At 41.6% G+C, this 22,617-nt stretch overlaps 2 protein-coding genes and 1 long non-coding RNA gene across 3 annotated transcripts in view; all 3 read right to left on the minus strand.

The window, feature by feature from the left end:
- The window catches only part of LOC128437417 (uncharacterized), a 63,793-nt gene extending 55,936 nt beyond the window's left edge, over positions 1-7,857 (minus strand). Inside the window, exon 1 of the mRNA XM_053419573.1 lies at positions 7,622-7,857. Coding sequence (XP_053275548.1) covers positions 7,622-7,711 — 90 coding nt within the window. The 5' untranslated portion in view covers positions 7,712-7,857. The remainder of the gene's footprint in view (positions 1-7,621) is intronic.
- LOC128437523 (B-cell receptor CD22) overlaps positions 1-21,293 on the minus strand; it is a 175,553-nt gene extending 154,260 nt beyond the window's left edge. Inside the window, exons 1-4 of the mRNA XM_053419716.1 lie at positions 21,152-21,293; positions 19,142-19,498; positions 18,824-19,051; positions 17,724-18,080 (exon numbers count right to left, since the gene is read on the minus strand). Of these exons, the coding sequence (XP_053275691.1) occupies positions 17,724-18,080; positions 18,824-19,051; positions 19,142-19,498; positions 21,152-21,206 (997 nt within the window). The 5' untranslated portion in view covers positions 21,207-21,293. The remainder of the gene's footprint in view (positions 1-17,723; positions 18,081-18,823; positions 19,052-19,141; positions 19,499-21,151) is intronic.
- LOC128437431 (uncharacterized) lies at positions 9,957-15,720 on the minus strand. The gene is made up of 2 exons (XR_008338215.1): positions 11,546-15,720; positions 9,957-10,884 (listed from the first exon to the last, which is right to left on the minus strand). It is a non-coding gene; the product is annotated as an uncharacterized LOC128437431 (long non-coding RNA).
- Positions 21,294-22,617: the final 1,324 nt, after the last annotated feature.

Consider the following 22,617-nt stretch of genomic DNA (forward strand, 5'->3'; position numbering starts at 1 on the left):
GAAAGTGTAAAAACAAATGACTTCTATAGGATACACACTACCGTTCAAAGGTTTGGGGTCACTTAGAAATGTCCTTATTTTTCAAAGGAAAGCAGTGTTTTTTTCAATGAAGAAATCATTAAATTAATCAGAAATACACTCTATACATTGTTAATGTGGTAAATGACTATTCTAGGTGGAAACATCTGTTTTTTTAATGAAATATCTACATAGTGTTATGTCCAGTCCCGATTATTAAGTTAAGTTGGCTTGATATTTAAAACTTATTCTTCTGTTCTGTGTTGTTATTGTTTACTCACCTCTCCTCCCGTTTCAGACTCCTCACTCCCTCCCTCGTGTGTGTGTTCCACCTTGGTTATTGTCAGCTCCTCCCCGATTGTTTGCACCTGGTCCTCATCACCCGGTGTATTTAGTCTGTGTGTTCCTGTGTTGCGTTGCCAGTTCGTCTTTGTTTCTCCATGTTCTTAGCGTTCCAGCATTTACTTCTGATAGCTCTCCTGTTACCGATCACTGCCTGCTTAACGAGTTACGTCTCTGCCTTTTCCCTTCCGGATACTCTGCACTTTGATCGACTGCCTGCCCGTGTACCGACCTTGGACCGAAACTATTACAAACTCTGCCGCTGTCTGCTCCCTGTTGGATTCACGTACTCGTGTTTGGACTGCCTTAACATGTACCGTTATTTAACAGTAAAGTTGGTTAACTGCGCCTTCTTGTGTCTCCGAGTCGTGCTATTGGATCCGCACACCAGACTGCATTCCTTACACATAGGTGTATAGAGGCCCATTTCCAGCACCTATCACTCCAGTGTTCTAATGGTACATTGTGTTTGCTAATCGCCTTCGAAGACTAATGGATGATTTGAAAACCTTTGAAAACCCTTGTGCAATAATGTTAGCTGGTGAGAGAAGCTATAAAACTGGCCTTCCTTAGAGCGAGTTGAGGATCTGGAGCATCACATTTGTTGGTTCCTTTATACTCTCAAAATGGCCAGAAAAAGAGAACTTTCATGTGAAACTCCAAAGTCTATTATTGTTCTTAGAAATGAAAGCTATTCATTGCGAGAAATGTCAAAGAAACTGAAAATGTCCTAAAATGGTGTGAACTACTCCCTTCAGAGAACAGCACAAACTGGCTCTAACCAGAGTAGAAAGAGAAGTGGGAGGCCCCGGTGCACAACTCAGCAAGAAGACAAGAACATTAGAGTCTCTAGTTTGAGAAATAGACGCCTCACAGGTCCTCAACTGGCAGCTTCTTTAAATGGTACCTGCAAAACGCGTGAACGTCTACAGCGAAGAGGTGACTCCAGGATGCTGGCCTTCTAGGCAGAGTGGCAAAGATTTGTACAAGGTAAAAGGGATTTTAAATAAGGAAGGCCATCACTCCATTTTGCAACGCCATGCCATACCCTGTGGACAGCGCTTGATTGGAGCCAATTTCCTCCTACAACAGGACAATGACCCAACGCACACCTCCAAATTATGCAATAACTATTTAGGGAAGAAGCAGGCAGCTGGTAGCGCAGTCACCAGATCTCAACCCCTTTGAGCTGTTGTGGGAGGAGCTTGACCGTATGGTACGCAAGAAGTGCCCATCAAGCAAATCAAACTTGTGGGAGGTGCTTCCGGAAGCGTGGGATGAAATTTCTACAGATTACCTCAACAAATTAACAGCTACAATGCCAAAGGTCTGCAATGCTATGATTGCTACAAATGGAGCATTCTTTGACGAAAGCAAAGTTTGAAGAACAATATTTATATTTCAATTAAAAATCATTATTTCTAAACTTGTCAATGTCTTGACTATATTTTCTATTCATTTTGCAACTCATTCGATAAATAAAAGTGACTTTTCATGGAAAGCACGAAATTGTCTGGGTGACCCCAAACTTCTGAACGGTAGTGTATCTCTGTTTATGAGGTTTTGTGGTGTTAGTGAGGATAATGGTCCTGAATGAAGAGCTGCTCACCTCGGGGCAGATCTGTTAAAGTTGACAGAAGCGTACGCAACCTCCTCCGCCTCCTTGTGTTCACTGGGTTCAGCTGATCTGACGCTGGAGTAGACAGGATCCGTCTCACTCTTCATGAAGTGGACACTGGCATAGTTGAGGTCACAGTTTTCCTCAGACTGATTGGGTAGACGCTGCAAACACAAATTTGCTTTTTAATCGTGAACATGTGGCAGAATGGACAACGTTAGAGTCCAACTATAGCAGCTATTGATTTATTTAAAACGCCTCCTTCTACACCAGACGTGTTTCAAGGACAGGAAACATGTGTTTCTACTATAAACCAAAAGGACGGAAGGTCTTCAGTATGAATTCCAAACACTTACAATACAAACTTCTCACTCAGTGTGTCTATGAGCCACTTGTGTGTGTGCTTTCACATCGGTTGTGTCCAGATAAGACTACATCTGGGAGTTGGATGTTCACGTACTGCAGCCAAGTTTGGACAAAACGAGTTGTGTAACATTTAATTAGAGGTCGAGCTACACAAAATATAATCCCTAGACCCCAAAACTATCTGTCAGCACTTAAAAAAAGAAAAGTCAGGCACACAGAAACTTGAAGGAGCGAGAAGGAAGGGGGATAGGCCACACCCCCTTAACTCCCTTCTTTCTCTCAGTCTTATTCCGACCAGCAACGAGTACACAACTCTCCGTCTCGCCGATGCACCGCACTCTACTCGTCGACACTAAGCGCCACACAACGCTATCTCTCCAGCACGTAACACAATTACCTCAAATTCACGTCAAAGGGCAACATACTCACTAAATACAGATATGAAAGAACACAACTGCTCTGTGGATCAACCTTTAATTATAGAGCTGCATCTACACGCAGCCAACACTGACTTTATTTGTCCCAACGACACACTCTACAAACACAGTCTCACACAAACTTAGTCTCAAACATAACAACGCACAATCAACGTATTACACAGCCACACCAAATGGTGATCTGCTCCACATTACAGTGCTCCACACTAAAGATATCTGAACCAATCAATACAATCTTTCACTAACTTCCATAATATTTAAAGCAGCACATGTTACAAATCAACAAACTTAGAGCAGCATCAAGTGTCATAGTTCTGCAAAAACTGTTGAATAAACTGCACAGCACAGAAAATTATAACACTCAGCAATTTGCTCAAATGGATAGATTACCAGAAGGAAATAAAAAAAACCAGATGATTGTTTTTACAATGATAATTTTGACTGTGATTTTAATAACTAGTTTTTAATCTTCACATTACAGAAAAGGGTTTGATGTGAGAAAAGTGGCGTTTGAAAGGATTGAAGCTGAACTGTGTGTCTCACCTGCTCACTGTGGTCAAGTCTGTCCCCAGGATCAGCAGATTGATGAGAGTTTCTCTTTTTTCTGATCAATTGAACCAAATAACAAACAATATACATAATAATTGAGTTGATTTAATTTAACAGGACAGATTTTAAGGTATTCATCGTACAAAGCTTTAGTGGAACATTTTTTTTCACCTGATCAGTAGGAACACGGAGAGGAGAGTCACAGCGAGGAAAACTGCAGCAGCTGATCCAATGAGTGCTGATCTCCATGCTGCAGATAAAACTATGATGAAATGACTTTTACTTTATCATGTCACGAAATCACAATACTTGAAGCTGCAGGACGAAACATTTACAAAAAACACTTTTTTGTAAATGTTAGTTTTTGTGTCAGGTGCTTCATGATTCTCAGCTGACGACCTCAATACTCAATTTGCCAGGTGATGCTGTTGGTCAGTCAGTATTGTTCATGTGCAATATGATGGACTTGACATACAGTTGTGAAACATCTGGAAATCCTGAGTATTGATGGTTTAAGTTTCTGGTGCAATGAAAAGGAGGGGGGGGGGGGGGGGGGGTCAGAGTGCTAAAATCACCTGCTCCAACAGTCAGATGTAAGGTGGCCTTACTATGTCCGTGTGTGTTCTGGGCCTCACACTGATACTTTCCACCATGTTCAGCTGTGATATTAGTGATGGTGAAGATTTGTCCTGATGCTGTTGGTGAGTCCTCGTCCTCCTTGTACCAGGTGTAGTTAGCTGCTGGGTTAGCATCACTGCTGCAGGTCAGAGTCACTGAGCTGCCCTCCATGATCTCACCAGAGGGACTCACTGACACAGAGGGAGGCTTTGGAGCATCTGAAGGAAAGATTATATTAACACACAGGATGAGAATACAATCAAAACACTCTCTGTATTATTTGTTAATAGTTTAAATGTAAATTATTTCCACATTATTGTAGCTTCATGAGGAGGAGTAAACTCACACAATGTAGGAGAAGGGAAACTCTCCTGTCCTTTTATAGCACAGTGATAGCTGTCTTCAGGATTAAAGTGTTGGAGGTGAAAGTATTTTTTTCGTCCAACAGGTTTATTGTTATTGTACCAAACGTAGGAAAGATGATCAGGGAGCTGACACCTGCTGTGACAGGTCAGCTCTGTCCAGGTAGAAGATGGATTGGCTGTTGATCTCCTCACATGTACCTGGAGCTGAGGGTCTGTGAACAAACATGTGATTTTATTTCAACATACACACTAACATTTCAAACTGACTCTAATGTAAATGTTACCTGTGACAGACAGAGTGACTCCAGCTGAACCATTTAAACTCCCAGTAGGTTGGTTTGTTGTGAACCTGAACTTGTACACAGCTGAGTCGCTCTCTCTCAGGTTAGAGATTCTCAGAGTGCACTTGTTGTTTCCACAGAGATTCTCCACACGACCTGAATACTCCGGATCAGTACTTAGATCAACGTGAATCCCATTACTCTCTTGAATGAACCAGAGAGTTTCCTGAACTGTAGTATCAAGGTTATTCAACCTGGATGGGTATGTGTATGTACAGTTAATGTCCACTGTTGATCCTCTGAAGGCACAGATCTCAGTAGAAGTGTAACTCACACCCCAGTCAATCTGACTCCATACCACTGTAACACAGAGCACATCAGAGAATCAGAAGATAAACTTATACATTTATAAAACTAACTCCATGTATTTTTTCTGGTGAATCACCAGTCGGCAGGTTTTCATTTTAAGATGATGACGATGCCAAGATGAGGAAACTTTCAGTTCACATAAAACACAGTGAAGTTCCCTTTAGACTTCAGAGTGAGGGAGAAACACACTGTTGGAGGTGAGGAACATGAGGGACCTTGTATAAGTTGCTCTTATAATGGAGCAAACTGGTCAATATGGAGGAAATGATCTGTGTCTTTTATGCAGAGTCGATCAAAGATGGACGACACGTCTCCACTTCCTCCCACTCTCCAGAAATGAAGCCAAAATATCCTGGATACCAACGCTGCCATCTTTCACATTTGGAACCACAGTCTGCACAGTAGTGATCCGGAGATGGAGCCACAGTATCATGGTCCCGCCCATACATGAGCTCGACCAATCATGAGTCAGCCTCAGCTGTCAATCATGAAGTTTAATCTAATTTTAATTTCATCAAATAACAAATTAAGACCAAACTTATGAGAAACATGAACAATAGAGTGTGATAAGAACGACCTAAAATGACAGAAACCATCTTTGAGAAAAATGTATTTTACTTTTTAGATTGGTCCATGTCCTTCCCACTAACACGGAGGAGACAGGATGTATGTTCTATACTGCATCCAACCACCAGGGGGCGATCAAAATGCTTTGGCTTCACTTCTGGGGAGTAGTCATGTCTTCCATCTTTATTTACACCAGCAGAATACTTGTACTAGTACCACACTAGTTTGTCAGTACTGACAGTAGTATCCCTAGAGTTCAATGTGCCCATGCAGAAAAAGGTATTTAAAGACGCATGAAGTTATGGTACAATGCATTATCTCAAATACTCCAGCAGATGGTGATGTTAGTGAAATACTGTAGATTAAACTCACACATTGATGGAGAGCGGAAATCCTTGTGTCCTTTAACAGCACAGGAAACTCTGTCTGCACGAAGAAAATAACGTGAATAAGATGCTCCTTCCTTCATCTTATCTTGATTCTTGTACCAGACGTAGTTCAGATGATCAGGAAGACGACAACTGCTCTGACACCTGAACTCTGCATACACGGTGTTATAATATTCATTCTTCTCTGATCTGCTCACCTGCACATGCAAATCTGTGTGTGAGAATAAGAAATTAATTTTAGTCCAAACTGACAACACACACATGCATATAAAAGTGCACATACACACTCAAGTGAACCAAACAAGATGTAGGAAATAAATGAATGAAGGTTCAGATGTAAATGTTACCTGTGACAGACAGAGTGACTCCAGCTGAACCAGTTAAACTCCCAGTAGGTTGGTTTGTTGTGAACCTGAACTTGTACACAGCTGAGTCGCTCTCTCTCAAGTTAGAGATTCTCAGAGTGCACTTGTTGTTTCCACAGAGATTCTCCACACGACCTGAATACTCCGGATCAGTCCTTAGATCAACGTGAATCCCATTACTCTCTTTAATGAACCAGGAAGGTTCCTGAACTGTAGTATCATGGTTATTAAATGTGGATGGGTATGTGTAGGTACAGGTAATGTCCACTGTTGATCCTCTGAAGGCACAGATCTCAGTAGAAGTGTAACTCACATCCCAGCCATTCTCACACTGTACCACTGTAACACAGAGAATCAGATTCATAACCACACCAGAGAACACTTAGTTTACTTTTTACTTTCTGTAGAAAAGAAACACATTTCCATGAGCAGCATTCCATAACATTTCAACTAATGACTCCACACACTGATGACAAGTCCTGCATCGAGAGGAGAGGAACTCAGTCATGATGATAATTATAAGAATAATAATAATCGTCGATGGAAACCTTGATCTGCCTGAAACTTCTAAACAAAGATACAAAATAATACTGATGATAATTCCTTCATATATTTTCTTTCTGCATCACTTTACAGGTGGTGATCTGAAAATGAATGAATGGTTCATTTATATTTTTACTTTCTTTCTCAAACTCACTTCAGGTGAATCAGAAGTCTGAGTGTAAAATAGAGTGACAACATGAATGTAGAGGTACAGTACCTGTCACAGTGAGAAGAAGGACAACAAATCCACTGGCTGCTGCAGTTACACTCATAGTAGCTGCTGCTCTCGTCTGTGACTTCAAACAAGAAAAACGTCCACAGATAAATAATGTGCACAAGATGAAACTCAGTCACATCACAGACACGTCTACCTACAACACAGAAGAGTCTGAGAATAAAGACAGATTCTCTAAGAGAAAGATAAATTTAAACTGTTAAACACACCCACCTTCCTTCCTCTTTCCACTTACATGCTTGCTGAGCCCGATGGTGTTAGATTAAACCTAAAACAAAGAAGGAAGTTGTCTTTTGTACTCCTCATTTTACAGAGTGTCAGAAACGACTTTAGTGTCTGTTCCCACCAAACCTGAATCATTCTCAACTCAATTTTAAGCAGCGTTTATAAGCACCCCCCCTCCCATAACTTCAGGATAAGTCAAAGTAATTTCAGAGAAATGCAGGAAAACCCCAAACATGAAGAAGCCTGAACCATGAGAAAGACTGGAACAATTATTCAAACACTTTTCTTAGAAACAGGATATAACACAAAGTGCTTTCCTGTTAATGTAGATGTACCTGACACAGAAAGAAGGAAGATGACAAAGCAACTCGCTGCTTCTCTCAAACCCATCATTGCTTCTCACGTCTCTGTGGTGAAGCCTCATCAGCAGCTAGATTCCACCCTCGAGAAACGATGTTTGTCAGCCAGTCACGATGAGAGATAGAAATAGATCAGTTAAGACCTTGGCTTCCTTCCTCTTTACATCATTAACATGCATGAACGGACAAACACCAGTAAATCCCCTGGTTAAAATGAAGCAATGTTCTTTCATTTTGGAAATGATGCCTGAACTTATTCAAATATATTTCAGGCAAATTACAGAGAGAGTAGTTTTGCAGCCTGACAGTGAATCAAACACTTTCTTTAATTTCTTGAGACTGGACGTGATACACGTGTAAAACTGTTCACTTGTGTAGACTGGACTTCATGAGCTCACGCATAGGTGCACGTGAGCAGTAGAGAGACACAGGAACCATCGACTGTTGGGTCAGATGGGCGGAGCCTCCCACTGTGCTCTGGTTGTGCGTTAACGTGGAGTCGGAATAATCAGAAGAATTAATTCCCGACTGTGAAATTCACATGAACTCCACCTCAACTCTGGAGCTCATTGTTTAGATTAGTCTGATTCTACATTAAAGCACAAGCAGAACGTGAAGAGAGATCGTTTTTATTTAAAAACGCAGTTATATGGATGTAGCCAGAGTAAACACAAATATTCATTTAAATCAGACTAGCTAGTTTTACTTTGAGTCACTTTACTTACCGTTTTTAACTTGGACAAATCTGACAAAATTAGGTAAATACAGTTTTTAAATTAAATTAATTAGTAGATTAGTGATTTACTTACCTTTTTCAAGTGGTATCAACATTGTGGTCTGCGTGTATTGTGAAATCTAAAAGTCAAAGTGTTCCACATCCACAATGTCCCATGGCTGCTTTTTCATCAATTAATAAAATCAGTCAGACAAATATGAAAACCGTTTTATTTTAGAAAGTGCTTTAAAAGTATTACAGACTTTTACTGTTATTACAGCTGTGCTGTAACTTACAAAATAAATATTTCAATTTCAACAGTGAGTCTATGACAGTGGTCAGTGCTCTCCACACTGATTGGACATTCATTCACTTTAGACTTGTGTACTTCACCTAAAGCTTAAAAGGACAAACTCTGATTATTGCCTTCACTGTATAAAGGTGGCCCTGCCTGGCCCCACCGGGCCCCCCTTAGCAGCTCCACTGCACTGAGGCCATTACTCCGCAGGTCAACAAGTGACTTTGTTCCTCTGATGTTTTCTAATCATCACATTTAGAACTGAACTTTATAAAAACCTGATGAATTCATATTTATGTTCCTGGAGGAACGGGGCGTCACTCCTTCTGCAGCAAAGAAGTTAAAACACTGTGTTACGTGATCATCTGTTGGAGGAACTCTTCTGTCTCCAGGAGTGTGTGTGTCTGTGTGTGTGTGTGTGTTGGTCTCTGTCCCTCTTCACACAAACTGATAACCACATGTTTTAGTTATTGATCGATGATGTCGGATCATGACTCCAGATGGTTCTCTCACTTTAACCCTGATGTCCTGACTGTGTCACGTCACGTCTCGTGTTGTGTCGCAGGTTTAAACGTGTGTCTCATGAACTCTAAAGAGAATCAAACCAACACAAAGTAAACATCAGTCCTGGAGGTGTCTTGATAACTTGTGATCAGTGCTGGTGTTTAATGTTAAAGTGTAAAGTGAGCGCAGGTCAGAGGAGGAGTGAGGAGGAAGCAGACTCCGACAGAGACTCTGACACAGACCGGATCTTTAACGAGTGTCTGTCCTGGAGCAGCGCTGTTAGAATTATTCAGAGTCCGAGTCGCGATGCTTCTAAGAACAGAGAAATGTCCACAGCTCCAGTGCTCAGCTCTGTGCAGGAGACGTGGAGGAAGGGAGGGTTCAGAGACTAGTCTAATCTCCCCACCTGATATTTAGATTAGTTATTTTATTTCCATTATTTGTTTGACTGGGAAGCTGTGAGCAAACAGGAATATAATATGCATGTATTTAAAAAAGGCCACTTTCTCTCGAGGAAAGAAAAGGGCAGTGGCTCAAGCCCCTGCTGGTGTCTATGTGTGCACATGCCAGCCTCCATCAATTCAATCAAGCTGCACCAGAGTTCAATCACTCGTCCTCTAAATAATCCTAACACTCATCAGTCTCACAATTATAAATAAAGTGATACAAACAGGCCCCTGGCTCCGCCCCTTTATCAGGATTCATGCCCAAATTTAATGAGTTTGTGGAAAAATCTGTTTTTAGTTTTCTGTTGTACTTCTGCTGAGAAACAAACAAACAGATAGATAAGGAGTGAAAACAAAAGAACCAAAACATTTATTTAAGAAAGAATCATAAAATCACGATACATAATAATTCATTATCCATGTAATAACCACATTAAAATCATGTATAAGACAGGAGATGAGTCACGTCGTGTTACCACAGCCTCACAGGCTCATCGTCGGGTAACAGCAAAAAAAAAAATATATTTATTGAAGAAAAGACAATAACTTCAACAACAGGCCAGCAAAATGGGCAGAAGAAGGAAAACCCAACACACCAACCCACAAAGGGTCGTAGGACCTGAGAATCTTCCTTCAACCTAAACCAACATCAAAACTAAAGCTCACAGAAATAAAGTTGCGAAAACTGGACAACTGGACCCATCAGAAAAGAAAAAGAAAAGACACAACACAACAATACTCTTGCTCTAAAGGTCATGCTGTACAAACTGCTGCTGCAACCGGGGATGGAAAGAGAGATACTTCCTGTTCCCTCCTTAATACTTTCATCAACCAATCACAGTGCACCTGAGGAGAAAAGTAAACAGGAAACCATGAGTAGAAAGGAAATGTACGGGTGTTTTCCTCTTCATTAAAAAGTGTGGTCTTTTAGTTTGAGAGCTAGACTTGCACGTTCAGATTTCGTGGTGTTTTTACTCAAAACCCTGCGCTTGCACTCACACAGCTCCTGCTGGTGCTTAGATTTGCTCTGCTTGTGCTCAAACTCTGCGCTTGCACTCAGATATTTTGCTGCTTGGACAGATTTCCTGTATTTAATAATTACACACTATGGTTTCAGTAAAACTAGCTTGTACGGATGTTCTCTGAAGTCGTCCATCTTGGTTCTGTTTGTCCCAGTGGCTCTGACCTGATGCTTCACACCAGGTCTTCCTGCTCCTCTGTGTCTTCTGTCTGTGCTGCAGCAGCAACGTTCTCATACTCAGGACAGTTGTCTGACTGATGGAGGAGAGATGAGAAAATATTAATCCTCACTGGACTTTATTCATGAAACCTGCAAATAATCACAGTTCATTCAAAACAGTTTGAACGTAGTTGCTCCCCCGGTCAACTCGTTTGTTTGTTCATCAGCAGGATTAAACAAAAACTGATAAACTGATTTCAACAAAACTTGGTGGAAGGATGGGACATGGGCCAAGAAAGAAATGTCAACGCACCAGTGACATCACCCATTGGTTTGTGAGCTGCCATTTTGAAGCCTCCATTTTTTACATGTTGTCCAGCGTCATCTTGTTTTTTTTAAACCAGAGGTAACCATATTGGGAGGAAAAGGGGTGGAGCCTGACTCAGGGCCCAAGGACACTTCCCGCCCACTTAAACCAGTGACCTGCACCCAGTACTAGCTGTCAATCACACGGTATCCATTATCCAATGCCTGTGGTACTTTATGGTCTATTTGACTCTAAATGGATCATTCACTTCACTTTCTAGACCCAGAGTCTACGTCCATTTTAATATACGGTCAATGGAAAGAACCTTTTACATTTTGGGGCAGATTCAGACAAAGTAGCTGATCCAACAAATGTTTTCTCTCTTTCTCTCACATGGTGAGATGAAAGCAGTGATATGGAGTCATTCTTTTGGCCTCACTGTCTCTCACCTCTATCATCTCCACAGCTTCATTCACTTCTGATTTCAAGCTCAGAGTTTTCTTCATCCTGGATCGAAAACAACAACAAACACAACATTTGACAAAATGAACTTCATAACACTGAAACTAGTGTTTGAAGACATTTGAAGAAGACAGTGAATTCCGGATGTGCTTTGCCGTGTGAAGACGTGCGTGTGGAGGCTCCGTGTAAAAGTTGTCAAAAAATATTAATATCGCCATACTGTTATCAGTTTGGGCGAGTGAACGAATACTGTTTTGTTCGGGTACTAGCAAGTGCGCTTTCAGTACATTTTTAGACCGAAAAATGACGACTCGAACGAGTCGAACGGGTGGAGAGAAGCAGCAGGTGGCTAGCGGCGTAGCCTCCTTAGCTAGCAGGGACAGTGTTAGCCCATCACAAGCCGACAGCATACCTCAGTGGGCTCAGGACATGATGTCCGAGATTAAAAAAGCCAACGTTGCGGTTACGAAATACAGAGAGGAGAGAAAGACTGAGATCGCAAAGTGTAAGGAAGAGATAGAAAAAGGAAGAAAAAAGATGACAACCGAGTTGGAAAAATGGACCAAAAGTTTGGAAGAGAGCACGAGAGCCCAATCTGAGTTGCTACGCGAGGAGGTGAAGCTGGTTGCTGATAAAATTAGAAGTCTGGCTGATAGGATGGACAAACGGAAAAATGAGGTGAATAAGTTAAAAGGTTGATGTTATACTTTTCAGACTAAGAGCGATATACACAGAGCTGCACACGGTAGGCTTGGTGTGCAGGAGATGGTGGACCGGTTGGCCACGAGAGAGCTCACTAAAGAGCATTATATTTGGGTTAGTGTTTATATATGTTATGTGTTATGTATTGGCTGTGTCTGCGTGTGTAATGCCCCCCCCCTTCCTTTCCAGACCCCCTCCTTTTAACTTTTTTGCTTTTGTTGCCAAAGGCCACAGTCTTCTGACATGGCACCAAACATGGATCCGAGCAGAATGGCCACAAAACTGATGAGCTGGAATGTAAGGGCGATCAATAATCCAGCTAAACGGAGTAAGGTATTTTCACATTTGAGAGACCTGCGAGTAGAGATAGTATATCTACAGGAGACACATTTGTTGAACAGGGACCACCTCAAGCTCTGTAGGGGGGGATTTTATCAGGTTTATCACTCGGATTTCAATAGTAGGGGTCGGGGAGTGGCCATCCTCATACACAGGAATGTACAATTTGTAGAAACAACCACTATAAAAGATAAACATGGTCGGTATGTTATTGTAGTTGGAAAATTATTCAATATGCCAGTGGTTCTGGCAAACATATATGCACCCAATTGGGATAATGTTCAATTTTTTAAGGACCTATTCTCATTATTACCAAATTTGGATACTCATAATCTGATCCTAGGGGGAGACTTGAATTGTGTCCTAGATTCAACTCTGGACCGCTCTAGTCCAACACCCAGTGTACTGAGCAAATCAGCGCAATGCATTAACTCCTTCTGTAAGGTATATGGTATATTTGATCCATGGAGATACGTAAACCCAACCTCCAGGCAGTACTCTTTTTATTCCCCACCACATCGGACGTATACTAGGATTGACTACTTCTTATTAGACAATAAACTGACCCCTATAGTAACAGGTATAGAATACTCTGGTATAGTAATATCCGACCACAGCCCAGTCATATTGAAACTTCACTTTCCAGAAAACACGCCACCTCAGAGAATGTGGCGCCTTAATAACAGGCTATTGGCAGATGATAATTTTACCAAATTTATAAACTCGCAAATAGTTTTTTTTCTTAGAGCTTAATGACACCCCCGACATAAGCAGTGCCATTTTGTGGGAATCCTTAAAAGCTTATATTCGAGGACAAATAATTTCATACAATGCTGGTGAAAGGAAAAGAAAGATGAAACGTACCACAGAATTAACAAAGGCAATAAAAGAAGTTGACCTGGCAAATTCTAGGGCTCCCTCTGAGGAGCTACACAAAAAACGTATTTTGTTCCAAACTGAGTATGATATCTTAATAAATCAGCGTGAGGAGGATCTATATCTTAGGTCGAGACAGGATTTTTATGAACATGGTGAGCGTGCAGGTAAGCTCCTCAGTCACCAGCTGAAGCAGTCAGCAGCCGCTGGTATGATAGTGGAGATAGGGGATAACCTGGGGAATAAGATTATAGATCAGAAAGGTATTAACAACCAATTTAAGTCTTTTTATAAGGATCTTTATACTTCGGAAGTAAATGACAGGGGGCGAGTGAAGGATTTTTTTGAAAATCTGGAAATGCCATCCTATATAGTATAATATCTGATCCTTTTCCTCTGTTTCGGGGAACAAGACAGGGGTGCCCCTTGTCACCCCTGCTCTTTGATGTGGCAATTGAGCCCCTTGCAATAATGCTGAGGAATGCTGCTGGACTGGGGGGAATACGCAGGGGGATGCAAAACCATAAACTTTCTCTATACGCTGACGACCTCCTCCTTTTCCTGTCGAACCCTGTCACAAGCATCCCGGTGGCTCTGGATATTATCGAAGACTTTGGGAGGGTTTCGGGTTATAAAATTAACCTAGAAAAAAGTGTTATTTTCCCAATTAATAAACAGGCGAGGAGACTATCATTCCAGGCCTATCCTTTTACAACAAACAAAGATAAATTCACCTATTTAGGTGTTACTGTAACAAGTAAATACAAAGACTTATTTAATCATAACTTTAAAGTAACATTGGACAAGGCAAAATTAGATATGGAAAGGTGGTCATCTCTCCCAATATCATTAGCAGGGAAGATAAATTCTGTTCAAATGACTGTAATGCCACGGTTCCTGTTTTTATTCCAGGCAATGCCAATTTTTCATTCCTAAATCTTTTTTTAAAGAACTGAATAAATGTACATCTACCTTTATTTGGAAAAAAACAGTCCCCCGGATAAGAAGAGAGTTCCTAGAGAGGCAGAGAGAAGAGGAGGGCCTCGCCCTACCAAATTATATGCATTATTATTGGGCTGCTAACCTACATAAGCTGTTGTTTTGGGTCTCACAGTTAAATGATGATGAAACCCCAGTGTGGGTACATATGGAAAGATATGCATCTAGCCCGGTATCCCTACGCTCCCTGGTCTGTGCTCCTCTGCCCTTAAGCAAACACCTTTACACAAACAACCCTGTTGTGACTCTATCAAAATCTGGGTCCAATTCAGAACTCATTTTAAAAACAGAAACGCCCTCCTGTCTGCTCCCGTTTATGGCAATCACTTGTTTTCTCCGGCCCTTGGGGGAGCAGCGTTTAGGGAATGGTATAGAGCTGGGGTGGAATGTGTTAAAAATCTGTTTAAAGATGGTGTATTTATGTCTGCTGCTCAGCTGGAGAAGGAATATGGAATCCCCTTAAGGACTAACTACTTCAGATACTTTCAGATTCGAGATTTTGTGAGAAAGACATTCTCCTCATCCCTTGAACTACCACAGAGTGGGTGGATAGATGGGCTATTGGACATGGACCCGACTCTTAAAGGGACAGTTTCTATGCTTTATGTGAATATCCAGAGGGTGGCTTCCCCATCCCTTGATTACATAAAAAGGAAATGGGAGGAAGAATTAGAGTTGGACATATCGGACGATGAATGGAGATGGGCAGTAGAACTAATACATTCTTCTTCTATATGTGTTAGACATGGATTAATACAGTTTAAGGTGTTACACAGACTTCATTTCACGAGGGACAAACTGGCAAGAATTTACCAGGGAGCTGATCCGACTTGCCCTAGATGTAAACAGGTGCCAGCCAACATATGCCATATGTTCTGGTCTTGTCCCAGGCTCAAAGAGTTTTGGACCAAAATTTTTGAAACCTTCTCATCCATCTACGACAAAAATATAGAGCCCGGTCCTCTGACAGCCATTTTTGGTGTGGCACCAGGGGAAACACAATTAACGATTGCTCAAAGGAAAGCAATAGCATTCTCTTCATTGTTGGCCAGGAGACTGATCTTATTTAACTGGATAAAGGCAGCACCGCCAACACACAAACGGTGGGTAGAGGAGGTGATGGCACACCTAAAATTAGAACATCTTAGATTTACTTTGCAGGGCAACACTAAGAGATATTCTAAGGTCTGGCAGCCTTTTATTTCCTATTTTGAACGTGAGTTTTCATCTGCTCCAACATAATTGGCAGCTTCTGAACCCCCCCCCCCCCCCTCCCCTTTTTTTTAATTTTTTTTATTTATTATTATTATTATTGTTGTCATTTCTATTTATGTATTTATTTTTAACCCGAGAGTGTCTGGACTACACGGGTGGTGGGTATGTCTGATGTCTAGTAGTAGGATCTGTCTTGTTATTGTTCTGTCTGTGTACTGTCCTGTACTTGTGATGTATGTTTTGAATCCTACTATTTTGTCTTGGATGGGATGTCTGATGTCTGAATATGAAAATCAATAAAAACACTTTGATTATTATTGAAGAAGACAGTAAAAGAGCAGAGGGTGAACTGATGGATTTGTTTTACCTCGTCCACAGAGTCCAGACAAGCACTGGAACCAGCACGACCACCAGAGTCAGCCTGATGATATTCATGATTATCACTGACTTCCCTGGACAACAGACAGGAGACATTAGCAGTGTGGTTAGACTGATGACTCAGTTTGCCAGGTGATGCTGTTGGTCAGTCAGTATTGTTCATGTGCAATATGATGGGCTTGATATACAGCTGGGACACATCTGGAAATCCTGAGTATTGATGGTTTAAAGTTCTGGTGCAATAAGAGGAGGGGGGGGGGTGTAGGCTGTAAAAGTCAGAGTGCTAAAATCACCTCCAACAGTCAGATGTAAGGTGGTGTTACTACGTCCGTGTGTGTTCTGGGCCTCACACTGATACTTTCCACCATGTTCAGCTGTGATATTAGTGATGGTGAAGATTTGTCCTGATGCTGTTGGTGAGTCCTCGTTCTCCTTGTACCAGGTGTAGTTAGCTGCTGGGTTAGCATCACTGCTGCAGGTCAGAGTCACTGAGCTGCCCTCCATGATCTCACCAGAGGGACTCACTGACACAGAGGAGGACTGTGGAGCATCTGGATTTACATGGATTTCAAGAATGTTACAGCATTATTAAGACACGTTTAGACGCTGTCTTCCCCAGCGCATTCTCAGCTGTGCAGTAATATTCTCCAGAGTCAGACAACGGGATGGATCTGAAAACCAGCTGAGCTGCTCTGTTGAGCAAAGTCTGGTTCTCCTTGTACCAGGCGTATGCAGGGGGTGGGTTAGCATCACTGCTGCAGGTCAGAGACACCGAGCTGTCCTTCAGAATGTCTCCAGGTTGACTCAGCTGCACTAAAGGAACCTTCGGAGCATCTGCAGGATATAAACAGATCTTTACATGAGAATGTGGCTTTATAGAATATAGTCTTTTAATGGTTTACAGCCGTCCCTGGTTCTCAGCATCTTTAGAAGAGTGTTTGATTTACTTTGGACACAGGAAGGCCCCTTTAGTGTGCAGTAGTTTTAACCAAGTAATTATTGTTTGTATTTAATACAGACTTCACAAAACTGAACATGTCACCTCTGTCTTAGGAATCACTGAGTGGGATTTGCATGTGACCTATTCACATACATGCAAAATCTGAAGGGAAAAAGGAAGATGAGCCACTGTGATTCAAGCTTTTTCACACTTCCTGTAATCTTGTCTTTCTCTGTGTGTGGTTGGCTGATGAGATCGTTTCTATTTGTTTTATTGCTCTTAGTCTATATTCTGTTGGATATGAAAAGCGCTTTAATAACATAATTTAATTTGTTCTTTTCAAGGGATTTCTTTACTATTATTAAAATATAGAACATCACCAAGCTCAACCTGTCAAGTTTCCACTCTGGACATTTTGGAGTCAACTCACACACAGAGGACGAGTGGTGATGCTCATACGCACAGGAATAGTTGTTTTCAGGGTGAAGGAATCCCCTGAAAGTTGGAGACGTTTCCCCCGTGAACTTCTCTTCCATTCTTGTACCAGACAAAGGAGGGACGACCAGAGAGAAGACAGCTGCTGTGACAAGTCAGTGTTGGACCAATCGGAGAACAGATCACCTGAACATCTGGAACAGGAAACACACATAGAAGCAGCTGTGGGACCCCAGGTTGAGAACCAGTGAACAACACAGTGACTTAGTGTTCCTCAGTACCTGTGACAGTCAGAGTTGTGCCAGGGAAACTGCTCTCCCATTCAAACCACTGTGATTTGAATGTGAAGCGATACTGGGCTGAATCGCTCAGTCTCAGGTTCATTATTCTCAGAGTGGAGCGCCCTGGCTCTGGATCAAGGACCTGAACACGATCTGTGAACTCTGGGTCTTTGAGTAAGTCCACAGCTTGAGGACGATACAGCTGCACATCCTTACGCTCAGCAACCAACCAGAACTTAGATGTGATAGGATCATAGTGACTGCTGTAACTGCAAGAGATGTCCACTGAGGAGCCTTTAAAGGCACAGATGTTCCTGTCGGTGTAATTCACTCTGTTGCATGAATTTCCATCGACACCTGAAAAACAAAAATGTTTTGACTATCACCATGACAAGTATAATCTTCACTGCTGTATTTAACAATAATTCACAGATGACTGTTTCCCATGTCAGGAAATAAACAATGCAGAAAAGACGCTCATTTTGCTTTACAGTAAAGACGATGATGTTTTGAATTCCAGATCTACATCTGTGGTTGTATTTGTGATTTGCTTTCTTCTCCTCCACCCAGAGGTTATGTTTTCACCCCAGTACATTGGCTGGTTGGTGTGACACAACAACACAACAATTTACTGAAAAGATTTTGGTGCAGATCAAAGATTTTATTTTTACTTTCTTTAGCATTACAAGATCGTGTTTTCAAAATTTCCAAGTTTTCCCAGAGTCAAATTCATGGATCTTGATGGAAAAGATCCGACATATTTAGAGGCCTGATATCGAGGAGTGTGTGAAATATGGAGCAGCTTGATTGAATTGAATGGACTGTTGGGCCTTGATGGAGAAATGTGCTCTACTGCTACTGCCACTCTAGTTTGGACTCATTCAAATTCATTGTTTGACTGCAGAAAATTTATCAGAAAGGTTTCATAAACATCTTATGAATCAATGACAATGTTCTTTTAATATATGATATGTCAGCTGATGTGTCAGATTTGTTTTACTCTGCATCAGCCCTCAAGTCCATTTCTGACTCTAGTCAGTGTTTGAGCTCAGAAGGTTAAAGAGCAGAACATCATTGGTCATTGGAAGAAGTAAACTTACACACTGGAGCAGAGGGGAAATCCTCGTGGCCTCTCACAGCACAGGAAATACTGTCTCTTGAATAAAAGTAGTCGTTATAAGATTTTTCTCCCGATGTCTTTTGTCCGTTCTTGAACCAGATGTAGGACGGACTGGGAGTTGGAGAACAACTGGTTTGACACTCCACACGTGACCATGAACAGTAATCCGTCAAGCAAGCTGATAATTTTGTGTTGAGCACCTGGACACCTGTATAAGTAAAGAAACACACACATCATTTTAGACAGAGCTGTCCACATAAACAAACAATAGATTCACTGTTTCCAACTGAAATGTTACCTGTGACAGACAAGGAGACTCCAGGTGAACCAGTAAAACTCCCAGTAGGTTGGTTTGTTATGAACCTGAACTGGTACACATCAGAGTCGCTGTCTCTCAGGTCTGTGATGGTCAGAGTGCAGGCCTTGTTTCCACAGTCATACTTCACACGACCTGTGTACTCAGAGGCTGATCTCAGATCCACAGGTTGACCATCCTGCACTTTAGTAAACCAGAACTCTTTCTCCACTGCAACATCATGGTCATCTATTCTGGATGGGTGCCAGTAGGAGCAGCGTATTTGCACCTTCGATCCTTTTACAGCACAGATCTGAGTAGGAGTGCACCTCACTCCCCAGTCATCCACACCCTGCACCACTGTAACCACAGCACAAAATAGAATGACCACCCTGCTGTAGGATGCCTCCACCCACCAGAGCATTTTCAGTCTGTGTTCCTCTTTCAGAATCATATGAGGTCACTGTGACGTTTGAGCTTTGAAATGTGATTAGTTCAAATTTACACTTAAATTTTGATGAAATTCTCTAAAGGCAGTCTAGAAATATCATGATCGAGAGGCCAGGAACAGGTTTCATGAGGCCACTGTGACCTTGACCTTCAACCAACAAAACCTCATCAGTTCATCTTTGAGTCCAAGTGACGAACATTTGCACAAAATTTGAAGAAATTCCCTCAAAGGGATCTTGAGATATTACGTTCACAAGAATCAGACAACGAGACGACCTGAAAACAAGATGCCTGAGGTCACTGGGTGTCACCGGCTCTGAAACACATTTCCATGAGCAGCATTTCAACGAATGCATCGAGAGAAGAGGAATTCAGTCATGATAATAATAAATAATTTTTTTTATAATAACATGTTTCAGACTCTGTTGTATTTTGAGCTTTAGACCTCGATCTGCCTGAAATAAAATTGTACCTTTGATACAAATTAATACTGATGATAATTCATTCATATATTTTCTTTCTGCATCACTTTACAGGTGGTGATCTGAAAATGAATGAATGGTTCATTTATATTTTTACTTTCTTTCTCAAACTCACTTCAGGTGAATCAGAAGTCTGAGTGTAAAATAGAGTGACAACATGAATGTAGAGGTACAGTACCTGTCACAGTGAGAAGAAGGACAACAAATCCACTGGCTGCTGCAGTTACACTCATAGTAGCTGCTGCTCTCGTCTGTGACTTCAAACAAGAAAAACGTCCACAGATAAATAATGTGCACAAGATGAAACTCAGTCACATCACAGACACGTCTACCTACAACACAGAAGAGTCTGATAATAAAGACAGATTCTCTAAGAGAAAGATAAATTTAAACTGTTAAACACACCCAACTTACTTCCTCTTTCCACTGAACAGCTTGCTGAGCCTGATGGTGTTAGATTGAACTGTGGTTTGTACAAACTGCGAATTTCTTCATTTTACAGAATGTGAGAAACGACTTTAGTGGCTGTTCTTACCAAACCTGAAACTTCCTCAACTCTCACCCTGTTGCACTGTCAAATCAACAGCGTTGAACAGGCCTCCTCCTCCTCTTCCTCAGTTTCTCTCTGGGGTTGAACTCGACCTATGTTGGAGTAGAGGTCATCTGCTCGGTTCTGGGTGAAGCAGACACTGGCGTAGTGGACCTCATGGTGCTGCTCTGCTGGTCGTGTGTGTGCCGCAGCTGAAATCTGGTTGTACAGTAAAATACTTGCTGGGATCAGGAATCTGTGTCTTACTCTTTAACTCTGTTGGGAACTGAGAGTTTCTCTTTGTTGTGGGCCTGATCCTACTCTGTTGAATCAAACTGTGATGGTATGAATGTGTGCCTAGTGCTTGACTGCTGGTTTGAGAGACTGTTTCAGTTTGAGAGAGAGGGACGGAGAGAGAGAACAGGGGGGAAATGCAGAAAAACCCCAAACATTAAGAAGCTGGAACCATGAGAAAGACTGGAACAATTATTCAAACACTTTTCATACAAACAGGATACAACACAAAGTGCTTTCCTGTTAATGTAGACGTACCTGACACAGAGAGAAGGAAGATGACAAAGCAACTCGCTGCTTCTCTCAAACCCATCGTTGCTTCTCACGTCTTTGTGGTGAAGCCTCATCAGCAGCTAGATTCCACTCTTGAGAAATGATGTTTGTCAGCCAGTCAAGATGAGAGATAGAAATAATAGATCAGTTAACAGCCTGGCTTCCTTCCTCTTGACATTATTAACATGCACGAACGGACAAACACCAGTAAATCCCCTCTTTAAAATGAAGAAATGTTCCTTTACTTTGGAAATGATGCCTGAACTTATTGAAATATATTTCAGGCAAATAACAGAGAGAGTAGTTTTGCAGCCTGACAGTGAATTTAACACTTTCTTTATTTTCTTGAGACTGGACTTAAAAAATCATGTTGAATTATTCTTTCTTTTAACCTCATGTTAGAAGTCTACTCACCTTTTTCAAGTTGGATCCACTTTGTGGTCTGCGTGTATTGTGAAAACTAAAAGTCAAAGTGTTCCACATCCACAATGTCCCATGGCTGCTTATTCATGAGTTAATTAAATCAGTCAGACAAATATGAAATCAGTTTTATTTTAGAAAGTGCTTTAAAAAGTATTACAGACTGTTACTGTTCTTACAGTTGTGCTTTAACTTACAAAATAAGGATTTCCATTACAGCAGTGAGTCTATGACAGTGGTCAGTGCTCTCCACACTGATTGGACATTCAATCAGTTTAGACTTGTGTCCTGCACCTAAAGGTTAAAAGGACAAACTCTGATTATTGGCTTAACTGTATCAAGGTGGCCCCGCCTGGCCCCACCTGGCCCCCCTTAGCAGCCCCACTGCACTGAGGCCATTACTCCGCAGGTCAACAAGTGACTTTGATCCTCTGATGTTTTCTAATCATCACATTTAGAACTGAACTTTATAAAAACCTTCTGAATTTATATTTATGTTCCTGGAGGAACGGGGCGTCGCTTCTTCTGCAGCAAAGAAGTTAAAACACTGTGTTACATCGGAATCTGATGGAGGAACTCTTCTGTCTGCAGGAGTAGTGTGTGTGTGTGTGTGTGTGTGTGTGTGTGTGTGTGTGTGTGTGTGTGTGTGTTGGTCTCTGTCCCTCTTCACACAAACTGATATCACATGTATTTAGTTATGAATCGATGATGTCGGATCATGACTCTGAATGGTTCTCTCACTTTAACCCTGATGTCCTGACTGTGTCACGTCACGTCTCGTGTTGTGTCGCAGGTTTAAACTTGTGTCTCATGAACTCTAAAGCGAATCAAACCAACACAAAGTAAACATGAGTCCTGGAGGTGTCCTGATAACTTGTGATCAGTGCTGGTGTTTAATGTTAAAGTGTAAAGTGAGCGCAGGTCAGAGGAGGAGTGAGGAGGAAGCAGACTCCGTCAGAGACTCTGACACAGACCGGATCTTTAACGAGTGTCTGTCCTGGAGCAGCGCTGTTAGAATTATTCAGAGTCGG

Source organism: Pleuronectes platessa, chromosome 3 (genome assembly GCF_947347685.1).
Source record: "Pleuronectes platessa chromosome 3, fPlePla1.1, whole genome shotgun sequence".
NCBI classification, from domain to species: domain Eukaryota; kingdom Metazoa; phylum Chordata; class Actinopteri; order Pleuronectiformes; family Pleuronectidae; genus Pleuronectes; species Pleuronectes platessa.